The sequence below is a fragment of the Maniola hyperantus genome, chromosome 3 (genome assembly GCF_902806685.2).
Source record: "Maniola hyperantus chromosome 3, iAphHyp1.2, whole genome shotgun sequence".
NCBI classification, from domain to species: Eukaryota; Metazoa; Arthropoda; class Insecta; order Lepidoptera; family Nymphalidae; genus Maniola; species Maniola hyperantus.
This window is the reverse complement of record NC_048538.1, coordinates 1,478,457-1,500,768: the sequence shown is the minus strand read 5'-3', so window position 1 is coordinate 1,500,768 and position 22,312 is coordinate 1,478,457. Positions and strand designations below refer to the sequence as shown.

General features: G+C 36.7%; 1 protein-coding gene across 1 annotated transcript; it reads left to right on the top strand.

The window, feature by feature from the left end:
* The first annotated feature begins 20,999 nt into the window (after window positions 1-20,999).
* Window positions 21,000-22,107, top strand: LOC117996244 (uncharacterized). The gene has a single exon (XM_034984285.2). It carries the CDS (start codon window positions 21,045-21,047, stop codon window positions 21,810-21,812), a length of 768 nt encoding a protein of 255 aa, XP_034840176.1. The 5' UTR covers window positions 21,000-21,044; the 3' UTR covers window positions 21,813-22,107.
* Window positions 22,108-22,312: the final 205 nt, after the last annotated feature.

Below are 22,312 nucleotides of genomic sequence, written 5' to 3'. Positions count from 1 at the left end.
TTCAAAATTCCACCCAAGCGAAGCCGGGGCAGGTCAGCTAGTCTAAATATATAATAAGAAAAGCTGACTGACTGACTGACTGATCTATCAACGCACAACTCAAACTACTAGACGGATTGCGTTGAAATTTGGCATGCAGATAGCTATTATAACGTAAACATCCGCTAAGAAAGGATTTTGAAAATTTAATCTCTTATTATAAAAGAAAGCAGTAAACTGAATAAATTGACCCGTTAAAATAAAACCTCTTAAAAATAAACAGTTTTCCTCGCCAAAATTTTCCCTTTTCCTCCACAATGCCATCGTTGTGATTGGTGGAAACCCCAAAAACGGCGAGTGTTGTATTTTTTGTGAGGTGGACGTCGTAATCCGCCGTCACTGCCGCTCTGGGCTGACGTCGTGTCAAGGATTATTCGTCTGATAAGCGGTGACGCGGCAGAATGGTACAAATGTACCTTTAAATTACAATTTTCATCCGAATGCCGGACGCCAAAAAGGAAACGTGTAGGTCTGTAGGTACTGTCTGTGTCATACGAAAAGTTCTATCCTTTATTTGTTTTAATATTTAATTTTTACCATGAGTTTATTAAAAATTAGCAATGCCCGCGACTTCGTCCGCGTGGATTTAGGTTTTTTAAAAATTCCGTGGGAACTCTTTAATTTTCTGGGATAAAAAGTAGCCTATGTCCTTCCCCGGGATGTAAGCTAACTCTGTACCACATTTCATCTAAATCGGTTGAACTGTTGGGCCATGAAAAGCTTGCAGACAGACAGACAGACACACTTTCGCATTTATAATATTAGCTCAGAATAGACTCTATACAAATAAAAAAACTTTTGTATAATTTAGTCTAATCTTGTAGTCTAAAAAAGTAATAGGTACTAAAATTAGGCTATTATCTATATAAAGAAAAAGGTAAAGCTGACTGACTGACTGACCTTTTCTTCTTTTTATTCTATACAAGTTCTACTATACGGATCGGAAGTATTTGATCGGATTATCTGACAGCCTTTTGTGCGTATATTTCAAAAACTAATTTAGTTTGAGCGATATAATATGTGTTATTAATTTCACAGGTGATTAATTTTCGTAGAACACTGAAACAACTTTCAAGTTTTGATTTTATAAGGTAACTAGCTTATACTCGCGACTTCGTCCGCGTGAACTACACAAATTTCAAACCTCTATTTCACCCCCTTAGGGATTGAATTTTCAAAAATCCTTTTTAGCAGATGCCTACGTCATTATAGCTATCTGCATGTCAAATTTCAGTCCAATCCGTACGTTTGAGCTGTGCGTTGATAGATAAGTCAGTGAGTCAGTCAGTCAGTCAGTCAGTCAGTCAGTCAGTAATTTTTTCCTTTTATATATTTAGATTCTTAGCCACTTAGTGAGTACAGTACGCGGCCAAATGTGATGAACATCGATCGTTAGAAGGAGATAGCATATTTGTAGAGCACTGTCTCGGTCGTTGAAACCGACAAAACGTCATGTGGGTATGAGGGACAGAGACAACGCTCTAAAAACCTGAACTGTCATTCTAAAGGCCGATGTTCATCACTTTCGGTCGCGTACTGTACATTCAAATAGCCAGTCACCTTTCCCAAAACAAATTTGATTTGCAGAAACGGCCTCAAATTAATCTAACGCCTAACACACTAACAACGGAGTAGGATGACCATTCTTCATTAGTACAAAGGAACTCTGCTTTTGTCTCGCGACCATTCATTTGTGATTGTTCACTATACGAGGGACCCATCCTTATTCCGGTTAGTTTCGAGTTACTAATGTTTTTAGATCGCCAACTAGCGATACTATGTCTATAATTCCTTTTTGTATTGATACTAATGGATATAGGTAGTTATTAAAACTTGAGAATTCGCTTTATCCAAAATCGACTCAAAATCACTATATGACTATGGTTATTATGGATCTGACATAGTCATATTATAGTGATTAAAAGATCCCAAAAAATTCAGAATAAAAAAACAAAACAAAACATATGGCATGGCAGTCAGTGGGGAGAGCTGACAGAAGTGAAAACATAAAACTATGAAATAATAGCATTTTTTTGGATTTTCAAATTATTATAAGTAGTAACCAAAATTAAAATTTCATGATTTGTCAATTAAAACCATTACCTACCATTAGTTTACTTTTATTTTTTTGATCTATCGGCACTCCGAGCACTATTATTTTAACATGTCGGTGACGCATCCTTGAAGTTTTTACCCATCTCAAAATCGCCCAACGCGCCTAAAGAAGTTTTCACTTCAAAAATAAGCGATTTAATGGACTAGATAAATAAAGTTAATAATATAATAAGATATAAAATATGTACTAAATAATAATAATAAGGTGATATTCTGTTAGTAATGACAAAGGTACAGAAAAATGGAACGATTTATATTAATTTATCAATAAAAAACTGAACGTTTTCTGAAAATAACTCTATATCTATATATGTAGTAAATACCTACCTACACACCGCCAAAAGTAATAATATTTCAATATTGTTTTGAAATTTTCATACAACTTTTGTATGAAAATGTCAAAACAGTATTGAAACATTATTTACTACTATAAGCGATAGTAGTAGGGCTCCTGGTTATTTAATCGAATAGGCATATTGTTAAAAACAGGAATTTTATGCAATAGGTAACTCAAACATCCCGAACTTCCATTATAACCCCAAAGTCAGTACAAATAAATCACTTTAAACACCACTCGCAGGCAAGTAGAAACAAATGGACCCACATCAGAGTAAGCCGCCTGTCGCCGTGATCCCTGTCAACAAATCCACAATACAGCCTGACTCCACGTCACCCGCGCAACAATCCAATGATTAATGTACTAATGGTTCGCAATACACTATTGGATTCGATTTGTGTAAGTGGCTTGCATTAACTTCTTAATGTATAAAACTTAAAAAATATCCTACCACGTCCGTTATAGACTTTGAAACCATCCAACCCAAACCGGTTTAATTAGAAAGGCAACAATGCGAAGTGTTTTTAAAAGCGTAGTAGCGCAGCCGGGTATCCGCTAATCACAGTTACTGCTGAGTTGGTTGTGGGCTCTTCTCAGACCTGGGCGCGGTTGGAACCCTCGTAGCTTTAGTTTTAAGTTCGCGTAATAATTATCACCACTACATCTTACAAATACAACAACACTATCAAAAAGAGTAATTTATTTGAATTATTTGAATTTTGAATTTTACAAATAAATCACTTTAAACACCACTCGCAGGCAAGTACAGACAAATGGACCCACATCAGAGTAAGCCGCCTGTCGCCGTGATCCCTGTCAACAAATCCACAATACAGCAGACTCCACGTCACCCGCGCAACAATCCAATGATTAATGTACTAATGGTTCGCAATACACTATTGGATTCGATTTGTGTAAGTGGTTTGCATTATCTACTTTAATACATAAAACGCAAAAAAAATATTTCTACCTACATCCGTTGTAGACTTACCATCCAACTTAAAAATCGGTTTCATTAGAAAGGCAATAATGCGAAGTGTTTTTAAAAGCGTAGTAGCACACGCCGGGTATCCGCTAGTTACAAATAAATCACTTTAAACACCACTCGCAGGCAAGTAGAAACAAATGGACCCACATCAGAGTAAGCCGCCTGTCGCCGTGATCCCTGTCAACAAATCCACAATACAGCCTGACTCCACGTCACCCGCGCAACAATCCAATGATTAATGTACTAAATGGTTCACACTACACTATTGGATTCGATTAGTGGCTTGCATTATTAATTAAGGCCCAAGACACGGGTCTGCCCGCGAAATTCAAATTTAATTTGGTTTTTCACAATTTGTAAACGAATGCGACAAAGTAGACTTATGGCATTCATTCGCCCTTAGCAATATCATCTTCACAGGTTTATATAAAAATCTTTACTTAAAAATCTTTACTTAGAGCCTGAATAGCTCAACTGGTAAAGGAGTGGACTGAAACCGAAAGGTCGACGGTTCAGACCCCGCCCGTTGCACTATTGTCGTACCTACTCCTAGCACAAGCTTCACGCTTAGTTGGAGAGGAAAGGGGAATATTAGTCATTTAACATGGCTAATATTCTTTAAAAAAAAAAAAAAGTGTCCAGTTTAAGAAATTATTCAAAATAATGACTAATTTGTGGGTAGCTCACGTCAAACTCATTATTTTGACTAATTTCTTAAACTGGACACTTTCAAGTAAAGATTTTTATATAGGCTTGTGAAGATGATATTGCCTAGGGGCGAAGCCTACTTTGTCGTATTCGTTTACAAATTGCGAAAAACCAAATTAATTTTGAATTTCGCGGGCAGACCGTGTCTTCGAGTTTCTTGCTGGTTCTTCTCGGTAGGAACGGCATTCCGAACCAGTGGTAAATTAAAACTACCTGACTATTCATAAGCACTTTTAAAAAGTTTACATGAATAAAAAAACATTCTATTCTATTCTATTCTATTCCACCTTAACACGTTAAAGTAAACTGTTTGGACCCTAGGTGCTGCCACATTCTAAAATCTAATAATAGGGTCTTGGACTGTAGTAAAAAAATGAAATGATTTTTTGTATAGCGGCAGTTTATGGGGTTAGAATTCATTATTAAAGAGAATAATAATTAAAAAAAAAACATGAAGCCACGCTGTAAATAAGGTGAATCATGACGCCACAGTCCACAAACGAAAATGTTTGTCGTTTACGCCTTGTGACGTCATTAATCGCTTTTGGTACCTACATCATGACGTTAATAACTAATTATTTTAAAAATAAATAAAAAATCATGATGTTTAGGGTTCCGTACCTCAAAAGGAAAAACGGAACCCTTATAGGAACACTTTGTTGTCTGTCAGGCTGTCTGTCAAGAAACCTACAGGGTACTTCCCGTTGACCTAGAATCATGAAATTTGGCAGGTACCTAGGTAAGTCTTATAGCAGACATTAGGGGAAAAATCAGAAATCGTGAATTTGTGGTTAAATCACACAAAAAAAATTAAATTGTGGCTATGAATTAATAAATAGTATTTTCAATATTTGAAGTTAGGTAAGTTCTATATCAAGTGGGGTATCGTATGAAAGGGCTTCACCTCTGGATTCTAAAACAAATTTTTATTTATTTTTATGCATCATAGTTCTTGAATTATCGTGCAAAATGTTGATAAAGTACGACTGTAGTAAGGAACCTGACTCGCACTTGGCCGGTTTTTTAAATTATTCTCTTTAATAATGAATACCCTATACAGTCCGCTTCTTAACCGTTGAGCTATTGAGGCTCTTCGCTTCAGGGTGACGCATGTGGTCTACACCTTCTGTCTTGTCTAATTCGCGGCTGTGTTCACATCGCTTTGTTGTCAGCATAAATTGATAGGCTCTGTCATAAAGTTAGCTGGAAGAGACTAATATTATTAGAACAACTAATTTTGTTCCTCTACCCTTTGGAAAACCTTCTACTATCGTACCGCAAGGCATTGCCAAGGTCTACACCTGTACATAGTCGAAATTCCACGGAGACGTACGAAGCGATTTGTCTCCTCATTTCTAATCCGAACCGCTAAGATTTGGAACAACCTTCCAGTATCAGTTTTTCCCTCCAATTTATAATATGGGTACCTTCAAGTCGAGAGTGAATAGGCATCTTCTAGGCAAGTGCGCTCCATCTTAGGCTGCATCATCACTTGCCACCAGGTCTGATTGCAGCCAAGCGCTAGTATATAAATTAAAAAAAAAAACGTAACTGGTTGACCCTATGAAAATCTTTAGAGATAATATAGACAGAGATAATAATATACACATTTCATTTTTATTTCATTTTCATTTCATTTCATTTCATTTCAACTCCTCATTTTTTATTATTATTATAGCCTTTTTTGTTCCTTAATAATGGTGCTTACACTTATTAACACACACTTTTATTTATGTCTATAGTTTGTTATTATTTATATGTATTATTTGATTTAATGTTAAGTAACTATATATATATAGAACTCCTCATTAGAGTTCAATAACTCGCCATCAATGAAATTTAGTTTTTGAATAAGTAGACTTTTGAACTAAGTATGTGTTGACATCTATATTGGAAAACATACGTTTCGATCACTACCCATGTTTTAAATGCGAATTGCGAAAGTGTATTTGTTTGTTAGTTTGTCCTTCAATCACACCGTAACGGAGCAACTGATCGGCTTAGTATTTTGCATGAATTATAGTTAAAGATCTGATATATAAGCTACTTTTTAAGAGGTCAGAGGAAATCAAAGAGGTCCCATCCCATGGGATTTTAAGAACTTAAATCAACGCGGATGAAGTCATGGGCATCAGCTAGTCAGCTAGTAAGTCATAAGATGGACAAGAATGTTAGTACATCTAAATATATAAAGGAAAATGTGATTGACTGACTGACTGACTGATCTATCAACACACAGCTCAAACTACTGGACGGATCGGGCTGAAATTTGGCATAGCTATTATGACGTAAACATCCGCTAAAAAATGATTTTTGAAAATTCAACTCCTAAGGGGGTGATATAGGGGTTTGAAATTTGTGTAGTCCACGCGGACGAAGTCGCGAGCTTAAGCTAGTTGTGAATAAAGAAGTTTTGAGCATCTTTAAAACCTGAATACGTTAAAAAATGGAGGGCTAAACTTTAACGCAAAATAGTTTAAATATTCCAAGACACATCTAGTCGTAGACAGTAAGTAGAAAGTACATCTGTAACGGGGCAGGTGATGCCCGGTAAGCAACGTTAAGCGAATTAATTTGTGGGCGGGCGGCGACATCGAGCGATTGAGCACCTGATTGTTGCTTGTTCCTGAAAATGGAGGGATTTGTCAAACCTTCAGGGTGCCCCTTTCCAGTAGAAGCTCGATGACAAAGGTCGTAGATCAGTAATTGACATGACATTCAAAATAGAAGGCATTTTTCTTTTACGCAAAAAATCCTTAATCTAAGCCATAAATAGATATACATCGATGTATATAGACCTCCCTTTTGCAGTGGTAAGTATTGTAGTCTTATCAGTAGTGTAGTCTCGGGAACAATAGGGTATTGGACTCCATGTAGTAATAAAATGAAGTGATATTTTGTATAGTGGTAGTTTTTTTTTTTTGTTTTTTTAAAAGAATATTAGCCATGTTAAATGACTAATATTCCCCTTTCCTCTCCAACTAAGCGTCAGTTTCATTCACTAAGTTTATGGGGCTAGAATTCATTATTAAAGAAACCGAAGGGCATTGATCTTCAGGCACTAAGAGATTTTTGACGAGAAGATATTTCGTTCCATTAGGTGTGATTGTGGTCAAGCGTTTGCCTATAATGAATTTAAAAAAAATTTCAAAGCTTCCCAAACGCTGGCCAACCGGTTGGATTCGACGTTCGATCTCTTTCTCTGAATTGGTTCTGCCTAGCTGTACCAACCATTGCTAGGGTTGTAGGCGTATTCATCATCATCATCATGATCAACCCATCACCGGCTCACTACAGAGCGCGGGTCACCTCTCAGAGTGAGAAGGGTTTTGGCCATAGTCTACCACGCAGGCCATGTGCGGATTGGTAGACTTCACACACCTTTGAGAACATTATGGAGAACGATGTTGTCACGATGTTTTCCTTCACCGTTAAAGCAAGTGATATTTAATTAATTAAAACGCACATAACTCCGAAAAGTTAGAGGTGCGTGCCCGGGATCGAACCCCCGACCTCCGATTAGAAGGCGGACGTCCTAACCACTAGGCTATCACAGCTTAGGCGTATTACTGTGCTTTAATTAATGTGGAATTTTTCCCGGAAAAAGACACGTGACCTGTACGCATGTGCGGTGTCCACGCCGACTGCCGTACCGCTATCTCCAGTGTCGCGATATGCGGTATCGCGCGACGAACGATGCACCTGGGACTGTATTAGCGCTGACATGTTTATGTGCTCCTGCTCCACAACACGAGAGCGACACACTTTAATGAGTGTGTTATGAGTCGGAAATATACCTATAATATCATAAAAATATAGTTATTTGTTATGCAAGGCTGCAAACTTGTTATTTTCTCGCGAGAGTTTGTATTGAATTCCGAGCCAGCGAAGGATTCAGCAGCGAGTGGTTCAACCTTAGAATCGTGAGCGTAGCGAGGAATTCTAAGGCTCGAGCGCAAATAAATTTGCATCCGTGCGAAACACACAACTTTTCATCTCACTATAGCGACGAAAACGCAGATGCTTAATACAAAAGGCGCCATCCAGTACCGTGGCGGTTTCATTAAAAAGTTTATATATTAATAGGGCACAACCAAAAGTCGGACAGTGTTTCCGAGCGAGTGAGATGAAAAATATTTTTCATGTCACTCGCTCGGAAAGATCCGTTTGCCCTTGGAAATTTGAGTGGAAAGTGGTAATTTTGCTCGCTAGCGCGCAACTACTAAACAACTAATAAAACAATTATAATTTTAGTTCGGTCTGATGTTATTAATTGATTATTAGAACAAAACAAGTACACTGTAATATATTCGTGTGCGGAACACAGAGCGGTTGGCAGTAAATATCGCACGTTTTAATTTATGAACAAACTTGTGCAAGATGCACTCCGGACCAAGTTTCGATACAGCGGGACCATAAATTGATAAGCGGACACTTGATATATTGGTATTAGATGTTAATAGTGTCGCGCTCACCCCTTGTGTTGAAACACTAGGCGATAGACGCGGCTTCGTCTGTCAAATCCATACTAATACATTCTAGGGCTTCTGGTAGAAATCTCTTAAAGAGATATGGTGTCCTTGTGCATGTCCTTTTCGTGTTTGTTTCAGTTTTTAGGGTTCCGTACCTCAAAAGGAAAAACGGAACCCTTATAGGATCACTTTGTTGTCTGTCTGTCTGTCAAGAAACCTACAGGGTACTTCCCGTTGACCTAGATCTTATAGCTGACATTTGGGGAAAAATCTGAAAACCGTGAATTTAGGGTTAGATCACACAAAAAAATTCAATTGTGGTCATGAACTAATAATTAGTATTTTCAACTTTCGAAATGAGTGACTATACCAAGTGGGGTATCATATGAAAGGTCTTCACCTGTACATTCTAAAACAGATTTTTATTTATTATTATGCATCATAGTTTTTGAATTATCGTGCAAAATGTCGAAAAAATACGACTGTAGCACGGAACCCTCATTGCGCGAGCCTGACTCGCACTTGGCCGGTTTTTAAGTTTTGGTACTCAACGTGTCGTGTTCTCGAGCCGCCAGGGCTGAGGCGCACGAACCGTGTGCCCGTATGTCTGCTGTGTTTTTAAGGTCCATCTGTTTGGACTATATTTTATCGTATCGAAAAATCGAGGACCATTATTAGCATGTATACTGTTATCACCTGCGTCACTTGTCACATAAAGCTGTTCCCCGCATTACCTCCAGATTGTGATGTCAATTTGCGCCCTGTGATGAAATAAATGGTGCCACTATGCAACGGTGAAGGTAGATTTGTGTGGAAGCAACTTCTCTAAATTAGCCTGTATACTGTTATCACCTGAACGCCTAACATGCGCACCGCGAGAAAATTTTGTCTACGCATTTACTCGTCTTATTTGTATGAAAAAACACGAGATAATGCGTAGACAAAATTTTCTCGCGGTGCGCATGTTAGACCAACTGGTCACTTGTCTTGTTCCCCGCATTACCTCCAGATTGTGGTGTCAATTTGGTGTCAATAAGGTACCCCGGAAAAACGCCAAAAGCAAGTACCGAATGGGCGCCCTCTCGCGTTTTGGCCCATATAACCGAGAGGTTGGTGGGGCCATGGGATGTGGAAGGCTGTCCCTGGTTCATGAGATACAGCCCGTTTACAGACAGACAGACGGGCGGATAGCAAAGGCTGGTATTGTGATAACCAGCGAAACATGAATAAAAATGAGATTCCTAGGAAGTCTCTTCCACACTTGCCTGCCTGGTCATCGCTATCAAAAAATCGTAATTGATTTTTTCACGGGCGATGCGTCAAGCGCGAACGCAAATGGCTTACGTCGGCCATATTGAATTAGTACGTGGACGAGATTCGCGCGGACAGCGGCTGCTTGGAGAAGTCAAGTTAAAGAAAAAAAAAACTCAAAGGGTGTCCTGGGACACCCAAAAGAAGCAATGCTTTTCTTATAAAATACGCAGCCCAGCCAATGAAGTGCGTTCATTGTCATATTCGTGACGTTTCACTATTTACGATAAATAGTTTAGGTAGATTAGTTTCATCACTCCATGTCCCCCTATTAACGTTAAGTGGCGTCCTTTGGAAAAATATTCAACCAACTTCCAAAAAGGAGGTGGTTCTCAATTCGTTCCGTTTTTTAGGACTTAGGTAAGTACTTACCTAAACTTACACTTGAATACTATGCTAATATTTTGAATATGGCTTCAAACATTATTTTCGCTGTCTTTGAAGAACATTAATTTTTTTATCATGACTTTTGTATTTAATCAATAATCATGCACTTATTAAAACTCTAACAATGGACATTTTTCTATTTATTAAAAACGAGTAGGCGCGTCGCCTGATGTTAAGTGATTACCACCGCCCATGAACATTTGCAGTTCCAGAAGAGGACATAATATTTGGAGGAGGAGGTGGATATAATATAAAACCTCAATCAAAATTACTCAATACGATTACTAACGATACACCTCCAAGGTAAGTCGATAACATAATTAAACGGCATAAGCACCATTTATAAAGTGTTGATTAAGTAAGAAAAAAAATGTTGGACTATACTCAGAAAATTACTTAAACTATCAAACAAAATTTCTAACTATTAGTTATTATTTAGTTAGTTAACCATAAAAACAGCTTAGTGCTCTTTGCAATGTGTCACTACTTAGAAAATTGTACAATCAGCGGAGTACATTTCATAAAATTCACAAAATTTCTCAAAATATACTGAAATAACTATATAAAAAAACGTTCGGGCGCCATTTGTAAGGGTGGTAAATTGGGCGGAATAGAAATATACCCGGATACGGAATAATCTACCACCTTACAAAGATTAGAGGAAAAAAAAAAAATAATTTTAATTTACTTTACTTGATCTATCTACCTAGTAAAGAATAGAAGCTAGCCGTCGACTCCCTTGTAATGCATATGAGGTGTTATAAATGAAATTTGCTAGATGTTAGGCAAAATTGTTTTTAATGTAACTTTTACCGGGGTCGCTTAATACAGAATGATGGCTAATAATGCTTAGTTATTCTAGCTTAATGCCAAGACTTAATTTAGATACATTAGAATGACTTAGGTAGATAGTACATAAGATCTATGTTTTAAATTTAAGATGCCATTGGCATGGAATAGACAATGACACAGTAAAATTCATAAAATTGTTTCAAAATAAAAGCTCAGTAGTAAAGACAGGGTTCTTACTGTACACATACACTAAGAAGGTTCACTAAACTGTTGCAGGATACAAACATTTGCTTACTTGTAGGTGCGAAGACTGCAAGCTATTCTGTTGGGGATATAGTGTGGAAAAAGACCTATCCACAAAGCGACGCTACAAATTTTTTCGCAGCTAAGCTGGCACCTAAGTATGAAAAGTGCAGGGTTGTCAAGGTTTTGTCACCTTTGGTTTATGAACTAGTTAGAGTAGCTGACAACCACCCAATAGGCACTTGGCATATTAAGGATATTAAGAAGTAGATATTTGCCATTACTTAGTTTGGTCTAAACTGTTTGAATATTTAAGTTATCAATATTCAATTAGGAATTTGTATGAGTGTAGTGATGTTCTGAATTAACAGTTACATTACCATGGTTCAGTTGAGGATGAATGTAGTGGATGTATGTAGGGATGAATATGTGATGATTGGAATGCTTGTGGTAGACCAACCGGTAGAGAAAGTAAAAATGCAAATATCGTACTTTGGGGATAACGAAAAGGGGGGGTTTTGTGTTTTGTTTTCGTTTTCCTTCTAGATAATGGATCATTTCTGTTATTTTTCCGATTCTGTTCCGAGATCTATTTTCTAGGAGAGTTATTTCGTTTTTTTTTTCTCATATTCCGATTTTGATTCGGTTTTATTTTTCCGAATGGGATAGAGAACGGTTGCCATATCAGATGGACCCGTTCACAACCAGATTTTCCGTATTTGTTGAGTAACAAATATTAAGATGGTAGTTTAAAAGAGTGAACCACCGTAGGCCTAGACGCATTCTGTCAGTCAGCTGAAGAATGATGCCAAGATGGTTTCCACTCAAGTGTCTTAGACACCATGAAGTTTTTTTGTATATATTCTTTTTAGAAGTTAGGGTTGTGTAGTTAAGTATAATGTATAAAACCTTACACTGTTTTCAGTATATTTATTTTGTTAGACAATTTTCCTTGTTAGTAGTAGATGTGCGTTCACGCGTAACTTCTGTGTTTTTTTGTTTGTTTGTTTCAGGCAAATTGTTAGTAGTTGTTGGATGACGCTGAGGGCAGCGTGGTTCAACCTGTTGAACCTTTTCGTAGGAGGGGAAGTATTGTGACGTTGTAAATTTTGAACTACTAATTAGCGTTTCGCTTTTAATTAAAATCTATTTTGTTCAAAGTATGTTGGTGCCACCTAGCATCAAGGTGCAGAACTACGCGTGGGTCGATGTTCAGAGTTCATTCGAGCCACAATAGATGGCGTTTGCTTCGTTGTCAATTGTCGTAAAAATAAAACAAAATAATTAAATAAAACCATAATATCATTTGTTTATTGTTAAGTCATTAACAAAACGGTTCTTATAATATATCCTTAGGTTCCGCAAATATTCAAAAATGAATTGGCTTCATGATCAAACTAACTGAGAGCGGCCACACTCGGGTTGCGTCTGGCAACACCGATAGGTGAGATTTAGAATTTTCCTGGAGTCAACATGTGAAGACGAATTTTTTTCGTTCCAGGAAAATCTCATTCTTTTTCGCCCATGGCTTCGCCTGGGAAAATACAATAGTTATAAATTTTAGTCATCCTAACGTATTTCGATGTTTCATCAGTTATGGTGAGTGAAAAATCAAGTAATGTGGATTCGACAAAATGGCGGTTTGGTTAGAGAAAATCCTAATTTTATGATTTCTTTCAGTTCCAGTTATTTTAACTTCCCAAATAAATGAGGATAATGGGTTGTGGGTGGACTTCTGAAAACCATTGGTGGCCAGGAGTTCAATAGGTGAGTTGTGTTTGATCGGGAAAATTCCACGTGTCGAAATTTTCACACAGCACAAATTATAATCTTGTTTTTCTTTGTTACAGGGTTTACGTTTACGTTTTACGTTTAGCTTCAGTTTTCCGTTTTAGTTTTCCGTTTGCGTTTTCGGTTTTCGTATTTATTTCTTTTGCACATTCACGTTGACAACTTAATTGCTATGGATAAGACTTGGTGAAAATCTTTGTAAGGAAACATTTCGGTTGTGAAGAATCAAGTTAAATTGAGTTTTGGATCTTGGCCGATGCCGTCCAGCTACCTTGCAGTCTTCGCACCTACAAGTAAGCAAATGTTTGTATCCTGCAACAGTTTAGTGAACCTTCTTAGTGTATGTGTACAGTAAGAACCCTGTCTTTACTACTGAGCTTTTATTTTGAAACAATTTTATGAATTTTACTGTGTCATTGTCTATTCCATGCCAATGGCATCTTAAATTTAAAACATAGATCTTATGTACTATCTACCTAAGTCATTCTAATGTATCTAAATTAAGTCTTGGCATTAAGCTAGAATAACTAAGCATTATTAGCCATCATTCTGTATTAAGCGACCCCGGTAAAAGTTACATTAAAAACAATTTTGCCTAACATCTAGCAAATTTCATTTATAACACCTCATATGCATTACAAGGGAGTCGACGGCTAGCTTCTATTCTTTACTAGGTAGATAGATCAAGTAAAGTAAATTAAAATTATTTTTTTTTTCCTCTAATCTTTGTAAGGTGGTAGATTATTCCGTATCCGGGTATATTTCTATTCCGCCCAATTTACCACCCTTACAACAATGAATCTTGATTTGAACCAAAAAATAGTACTTACTTTATTATAAGAAAATAAGGAGTTCTAACATACTAATAGGCACACTGTTATAATTATATAGTCCGTACAAAATGACTCCTCACGCGCCACATTTTAACTCTATGGGTCAACTGCCAAGTCAAAGGACGGTTTTAACCTTTATAACAAGGACTAAAATCGTACTTTTGACATGAAATTTGACACAAAAAGTTAAAAAGGACGAGTTAAATTTTACGCGTTATATTTTTTTTGATGGAGTGATGTTTGAAAAAAAAAATCTACTCTAAAATCAAAGTAATGGTTTTCGACTCCATTCTTTCTTTGTGCTAACGTTGTTCACTCATAAAATTAATTAAAAAACACTTCAGTCCGGTGATTTTGTCCAAATTGATTGAGAGCGGGCCCGTGGGCCGTGACGTCACTAATGGACACTGTTTCGTTTTTTAAGGAAACTTTTCCGAAAAGTGACAGGAAACACTTTATTTTTTAGGTATTAACCTATTCATTTTTTTATTATCATCAACATTGATATATCACTGACTTACTACTGAGCACGGTTCTCTTCTCAAAAGCAGAAGTATTTGACCATAGTCCACCAAGCTGGCCATAGTGAGGATTGGCAGACTTCACACACACTTTTGAGAATATTATAGAGAACACTCAGGGATGAAGGATTCCTCACAGGTGCATCTACCTAATACTTAAGTGGGCTCAGTTCGGTGCTTTCTTCATACAAACGTAGGAGGGTAATTACAACATTATTTGATATTGTATGCTCAAAACAAAGTATTATATCGGTTTGTCTTGCCATTATCTAGGTTTATTGATATATTAAACATTGAAAAAAATATTGATTTTAAAGTTACGAGCCCCAAAAGATTCCAATTTTAACACTAAATTTATGACAACTTTGGGTGTAAATGAATAAGATTAGGGGTATGAAAATTCTAAAACAATTTAACATTAGACATAGTTTATTTATTCATTAGTAGAAATATCTTTATATTGCAAACATACATTTAGTATTTTTTTCTCAAAAATACTTTTCCTAAACCCTTGATTTCAGTGAAAATCATCGTGCCTCTCACCTTTCTCATACAATGTCAAGTGAAAAGCAAACAGGTTAGGTCGAGCGTACTGCGTCACCTTAATTGCTTGAAACGCACACGATAACTCCGAAAAGTTACAGGTGACAAGATTATGCCCGCGTGAAAAATCTGTCTTAGAATTTAAAAGTAAAGCCCTTTCATATGATACCCCACATGGTATAGTTATCTTACTTTGAAAGTTGAAAAAACTGATTTGTTTATGAACACATTTTAATTTTTTTCCACCACAACCACAAACCACAAATATAACCACAAATTCATGGTTTTCTGATTTTTTCCCTTATGTCTGCTATAAGAACTACCTACCTACCAAATTTCATAAGTCTAGGTCAAGGCGGAGTACCCTGTACGTTTTTTGACAGCCACGACAGACAGACAGACAGCGAAGTGATCCTATAAGGGTTCTTTTTTTATTTTGAGTTATGAAACCCTAAAACCGCGGAGTGCTATTAAATTAGAGGGTGGAAATTGAAGATAGGGATGAAAAAGCATCCCTTGTGGTGTCTTTAATATATCTCGTAAACAACGCAAAATTTCGCTATATCTAAATATATAAAAAGATTTTATATATTTAGATATAGCGTGACTGACTGATCTATGAACGCACAGCTCAAACTACTGGACGGATCCGGCTGAAATTTGGCGTGCAGATAGCTATTATGATGTAGCCATCCGCTAAGAAAGAATTTTTGAAAATTCAATTCAACATGTAGTCCCGTTGTCCCCGTTAGCCGTATCCCCGTTAACGGGGACATCGGGATTTATATATAATAAATAAAATTATTAAAAACTTATCCCGTTGTCCCCGTTATCAATTCCCCTTCAACGGGGACTGCGGTAAATGAATAAAATTGTTAAAAACTCTTTCCGTTGTTTCCATACTCTGCACCCCCTTGACAGTATCCGAGAGTCGACATTATTATTTAACATAGAGATAGATTATTTAATTAAACTAAGAAGGTTCCATATACACAGTTTTTTCACTGTAATGAAATTGTTTATTACAAGAGCCTCAATAGCTCAACCGGTAAAGGAGTGGACTGAAAACCGAAAGGTCGACGGTTCAAACCCCGCCCGTTGCAGTATTGTGGTACCTACTCCTAGCACAAGCCTGACGCTTAGTTGGAGAGGAAAGGGGAATATTACTCATTTAATATGGCTAATATTCTTTTTTAGCGTTTAAATAATCTTAATCTAATATTAGCGTTTAAATAATCTTAATCTTATAAAGCTAATATTCTTAATTGAAAAAAAAAAACATAATCATGAAGGTGTTTAGCAAGTGGTTGAAATGGGGGGTGGAAGATATAATATGAAAGTCCTATGTTTTTGAAGTTAGAGACGTGAAAATCGACATTCAGGTTATTAAGTTTAAATATCAACCCCTAAGGCGGAGAAATAGGGGTTTGAATTTTGTGTAGTGTAATGAGCTAGGAAAATTAAGATAAGATAAGATAAGCAAAGAAAATTAATATTAGGTACATTTCAATTTAGTCCACGCGGACGAAGTCTTACGCGACTAATGCGGCTAGTACTAAATAACTACTCAGCATATCAACGGATATATCATCTCGATAACCACTTAAAGAAAAACCGAAAACGGGGCCAACAGTCCGTAACACAGTAAACCAATAAAACAGGAGTATAAATAAAAATAACTGCCCCGATATAAATAAGAAGCCTCCACTGTACAGTCTGTATTTCACTGGCTCAGCCGCGTCACCCGTTGAGTTATGGCGTCACACGACATAAAATATACAACAAAAACTGTTGTTCCTCCAACAGTTTTGTCCCATATTAAGAATGAGCGTAAACAGAACTCGGATTTGGAATAGGGCCGGATAGGGTTGTGGAGTCGAACCGTTGTCAAACTTTTTTAAATACTGACCAATCAATTTCCTTTGTGTTTTGTCCATCTGAGTAACATTGGCACAAAAAAATGTTAGGACAAATCGCTGGCTTGCTAGAATATCGACGTAGCTTACAATTGTGTCAAATTGAACTAATTATGCCAGACGATCATAAATCTTTGATATTTTTATAGTGAATAGAGATGCAACGCCGATTTTGCGCCAAAATTTGTTAGAAAGAGGAAGCGTCATTATTCATTTGACACTAAACACTCTAGCGTGAATCACAAATACAGACTCATTTCATGCATTGTCGATTCTTATAATATATACCAACGTATTTAGAGTCTGGTTGCAAAAATAACTGCCCCGATATAAATAAGAAGCCTCGACTGTAAATACGACTGTATTTCACTGACTCAGTCGTGTCACCCTTTGAGTTATGGCCGTCCAGTAGTTTAAGCTATGCTTTGATAGATTAGTCAGTCAGTCAGCTTTTCCTTTTATATATTTAGACTAGCTCATGCTCGCGACTTCGTCATTTCACACAAAAATTTCAAACCCCTATTTCACCCCATTAGGGGTTGAATTCCTTGAAAAATCCTTTCTTAGCGGATGTCTACGCTATCTTGCATGCCAATTTGAGCCCGATCCATCCAGTAGTTTGAGCTGTGCGTTGATAGATCAGTCAGTCAGTCAGTCGCCTTTTCCTTTTATGTATTTAGATTTAGACTGCTACATACCTACTAGTTTTCAGGTCTATATATAAAAATGAATCGCTAAATGTGTTGCTGATCGCAAATTCCGAGAACAGCTGAACCGATTTCGCTAATTCTTTTTTTTATGATATTTCTTGAAGTACGAGGATGGTTCTTACGGAGAGAAAATTTAAAAAAATTTGAATCGATTGTTAGGCGGAACGAAGTTCGCCAGGGCAGCTAGTTTAGTTAATACTAATGGATCGTAATGCAGCGTCTCCACGGGTGCCGCTGTCCGGCACGCGTCTCCCGATTCAAGCCCAGTCCGCGGGGCAATTCGTTATTTTTATTGTTTTTTGTTATTATCATCCTGTCCCCCGGATTACTGTGTATGATACACGGCCGGCACTGGATGCGTTTAATTGCCAGACGCTTTGCCGAGCGATAAATAATAAGATTAAGGTACATAGTATTTGGATGTTTATGAGAGAACGTAAGTTTTTCTCTAGTTTATGCAATGCAATTTCTTTTTTTTCTTGTTTCTTCATTCAAATTCAAATTCAAATTCAAATTTCTTTATTGCGAATCTGGGTAAACAGTGGAGATGTTACAAAACAAAAAGGTACAGCCAAATTCTGCCTATTAGCATGCAATATGATATTCCTAACAAACGTGTACATAGTTTTGATAAAATTTGCCAAATTTAATACTTAGTCACAAAAGAATAAAAAAACAAGATAGTACTTATGTCTTACAAAATATGTCAAAAGGTAACCAAATACACACTAAAGGAAAAAATGTCATCTTAGATATTCGTCAACACTATAAAAACATATTCACTATTCATTCAGATACAAGTTAGCCATTGACTGCAATCTCACCTAGTGGTAAGTGATGATGGATGTAATCTAAAATGGATGCAGGCTAACCTGGAAGGGGTATACCTAGCAGTTTTTATTGAACCCTTTGGTTTCTATACGGCATCGTACCGGAACATCTAAATCGCTAATCGGCGGTAGGATGGTAACTAGCCACGGCCGAAGCCTCCCACCAGTCCAGACCAGAAATTTGGAAATTGTTAAATTCCAAACCCCTGCCGGGAATCGAACACGGGACCTCCCACTAACAAGACCACAGCGCTTACCACTGCGCTAGGGAGGTCGTCGGTTTTTGTTTTTATTTAGTGCGTTTATATAATTTTCTTGGTTAAGTGCCACTGTAAATATACCATGACCTTGTACATCTTATCGAGACACGTGTATGGCAAGAAACGAGATGGAAATTGGCAAAGCATAAAAAAAAAGCCTACCTCTAATTTTTTTTTTTTTGTATATATATACATTTTTTTTAATTTTTTTTTTTTTACTTTCGTTCATTTTTTTCAAATTCTTAGTACCTTTTTTTTTTTTTTGTTTTTTGGTCAATATTGCTTATAAGGTATATCTAGCTCTAATAATTCAGAGGTCATCCCAAACGCGGGCAAAGGCCTCCCCCTTTTTCTTCCAGGTATCCCTGGCAAAGCATAAGTACAGTAGAAATATTGTACAACGCGAAGCGTCGAGATGGCAATCGGGGTATGCCCCGAACACCCGCACGTCACCCGCGCTATCCTGCTCCGGGTTAGCCCGGGTGCGGGTCTCGAGTGTTGCTCCGCTGCGACGTGATTGAAGGACAAACCGTTCAGAGCCTCAATAGCTCAACTGGTATAGGAGTGGACTGAAAACTGAAAGGTCGACGGTTCAAACCCCGCCCGTTGCATTATTGTCGTACCCGGTGGCGTGCAGGTCATAGAGGCATAAATGCACTGCTTACCCCAGTTGTAATAGCTCAATGCATATTTTTCATTATAACCTGCAAGTGAACAGGCTCAGTACTTAACTAGTGCCTACCCTGGCTTCAAACCCTGTGCCCGCCACTGGTCGTACCTACTCCTAGCACAAGCCTGACGCTTAATTGGAGAGGAAAGGGGAATATTAGTCATTTAACATGGCTAATATTCTTTAAAAAAAAAAACAATAAACCAACAAACACGTTGTCGAATTTATAATATAGGTAGTGATTGCCTATTTGCCTGTCTCGTCCTATCCAGACAAGAGCGAAGATCTAGCTTTAAAATATACAAAACGATAACAATAATATATTGTAACAATGCTGCCTCGCTAAAAGCGGAGGTGGGTCTGTAATTAAATCAGTATTTCACTCTAACGACCAACAAATACTATCATAAATACGTTTTAACTAAACACGTTGCTTTGATTGTTATGTTCAATTATGTGAATGAATATTATTCTATTATGAGTCATAAATTAAAACTATTAATTGATCTATAAAATACCTATAAGCGTAAGCTGTGATAGCCTAGCCTAGGACGTCCGCCTTCTTTCGGAGGTCGGGGTTTCGATCCCGGGCACGCACCTCTAACTTTTCGGAGTTATTTGCGTTTTAATTAATTAAATATCACTTGCTTTAACGGTAACATCGTGAGGAAACCTGCATGCCTGAGAGTTTTCCATAATATTCTCTAAGGTGTGTGAAGTCTACCAATCCGCACATGGCCAGCGTGGTAGACTATGGCCAAAATCCTTCTCACTCTGAGAGGAGATCCGTGCTCTGTAGTGAGCCAGCGATGGATTGATCATGATGATGATGATAACATACCTATATTGTGTTAATTGCTTTTGCTAATTAAAGTTTCTCAGTAGATAATAATTATTCAAAATAATAATAATATTAAAATTAATTTGCCAAAGTGCAGGTACAATTTTAGGGTGCCTAAAGGATCACTTTGTTGTCTGTCTGTCCGTCTTGTCTGTCAAGAAAACCTATAGGGCACTTTTCTTTGACCTAGAATCACGAAATTTGGTAGGTAGGCCGGTCTTATAGCACAAGTAAAGGAATAAATCCGAAAACTGTGTATTTGCGGTTACTTACATTAAAAAAAATGTATTACTGAATAAAATTTTTACTTTTAATTATTCATCCAAACTATACGAAAACCCAAAAAATAACTTGTTAGTGATTAGATTATGATATTTCTAAAATCAAAATACAATATTACGCCACTAATTATAGTTATTAACGAGCTACGAATATCTATCCCTAATATATTTCAATTAGTCAATTATAATAACTACCTACTACATAAAATTGTACTTCTAATAACTTATTGTTAATACGCACAAATCCCTAGTTTACTGGTTATAATAATTACTTAAATATACTAACCCATTATTTAGAAAAACAGAAAAATAACCAGCTTTGAAAACGCACTAGTAAACAACTTCATTAAGAAAGATGTGGGTTAATTTAAATACGTGACATATTGCAGTGATCTTCAGTTAGCCGGTTGCCTTTGCCGAAAGAGTTACGTTTCACAAAAACATTGTAAATTAACCATGAGTTCAATATTCGACGCAGATACTATTCTTTACGAAAATGACCAGTGGAGAAAACTCGAAGAAGAATGGAAAACAATAGATTTGATCGATATTGAAGAAGAAACACCGACTTTAAAGCCAGTTTTCAGCACGCTCGACTTGAACGGGACCACTTTTTTCGATTCGTCATTCCTTTTCAAAAAGGTAAGAAGGAAGGTCGGACGTCAAATATCCAAAATATCGTCAGCATCCATCGAATATGAAGATTTTATAAGTAACATTCGAGATGATTCGAGAAACGATACGTCCAAACAGTTTTATTTCGTCAACGGTCAACTAACTTCAGCTGCGTCTATCGAAGAGTTGTGTGACAAAATAGATGATATTTTTAAATCTATAGACGAAATGTCGATAGCTACGAGTACTGTACGAAATAAGAGAAATTCTAAGAAGAGAATATATCCAGATTTAGTTCAGTGTAGTATATCAGCAACGGATTTGTCATTCGATGATACAGCGTCGCAGAAAGAAGTAACTTGTTCAAGTGAGATTGATAGACATATAGAAGAAGCTTTTGAGGAAGCTTTAGAGCAGTTTAACTCCACTATGGATACTTTAGAAGGTGATAAGTCTCATTTGGAGTCGGTAACTACGTTAGTTCGGAAGTTTAGTTCTGTTATGAGTAGTCCGATGATTAAATGTAATCCAAGAAGGCAAAGAGAGTGTTGTGATAAGTTCAAGGAATTAACCGATTTTTGGAAAAATCGGGCATTCGAGGGTCAGTGATAACAATAATTAGTGCCTACGTATAATATTATAATCATAATTTTAATCAAAACAATATGTGATACAATATTTACTTGAAGTGAGGTAGGTAGGTAGTTATGGCTTTGTTAGAATATGTAGGTATATAATTTTTTTATTAGTTAAAATTGTTGTTTTTAGAAAAAGTTTGTAGTAGCAATTAAGATGTAGATAAGACAAATTTTCCGATAGCCAAAATAAACTTAGTGACGTATAAATTTTGGTATTTTGACAGACCACAAAAACTGTTAAAATGACAAAATTACTCAGTTAAATACATGTTTAATATTATTATTTGGTGGTTGAAAAATCAGGCCTTAAAAGAATTGGTTTTGTTTTTAATTTAAGTTTTTAAGTAAAATTACAAAATGTTATGTATAGTAAAATTATGTTTTGGTGACGTCTTACATTGTGTACTAGAAAAAGTTCTACTAGTAAGTATTTAGTAATAGTTATAATTTAAATTTTGTATTGATTTATGA

Coding starts and splice junctions, on each gene's coding strand:
- LOC117996244 (XM_034984285.2), top strand. CDS start 21,045: ATGAGTTCAATATTCGACGCAGATACTATTCTTTACGAAAATGACCAG.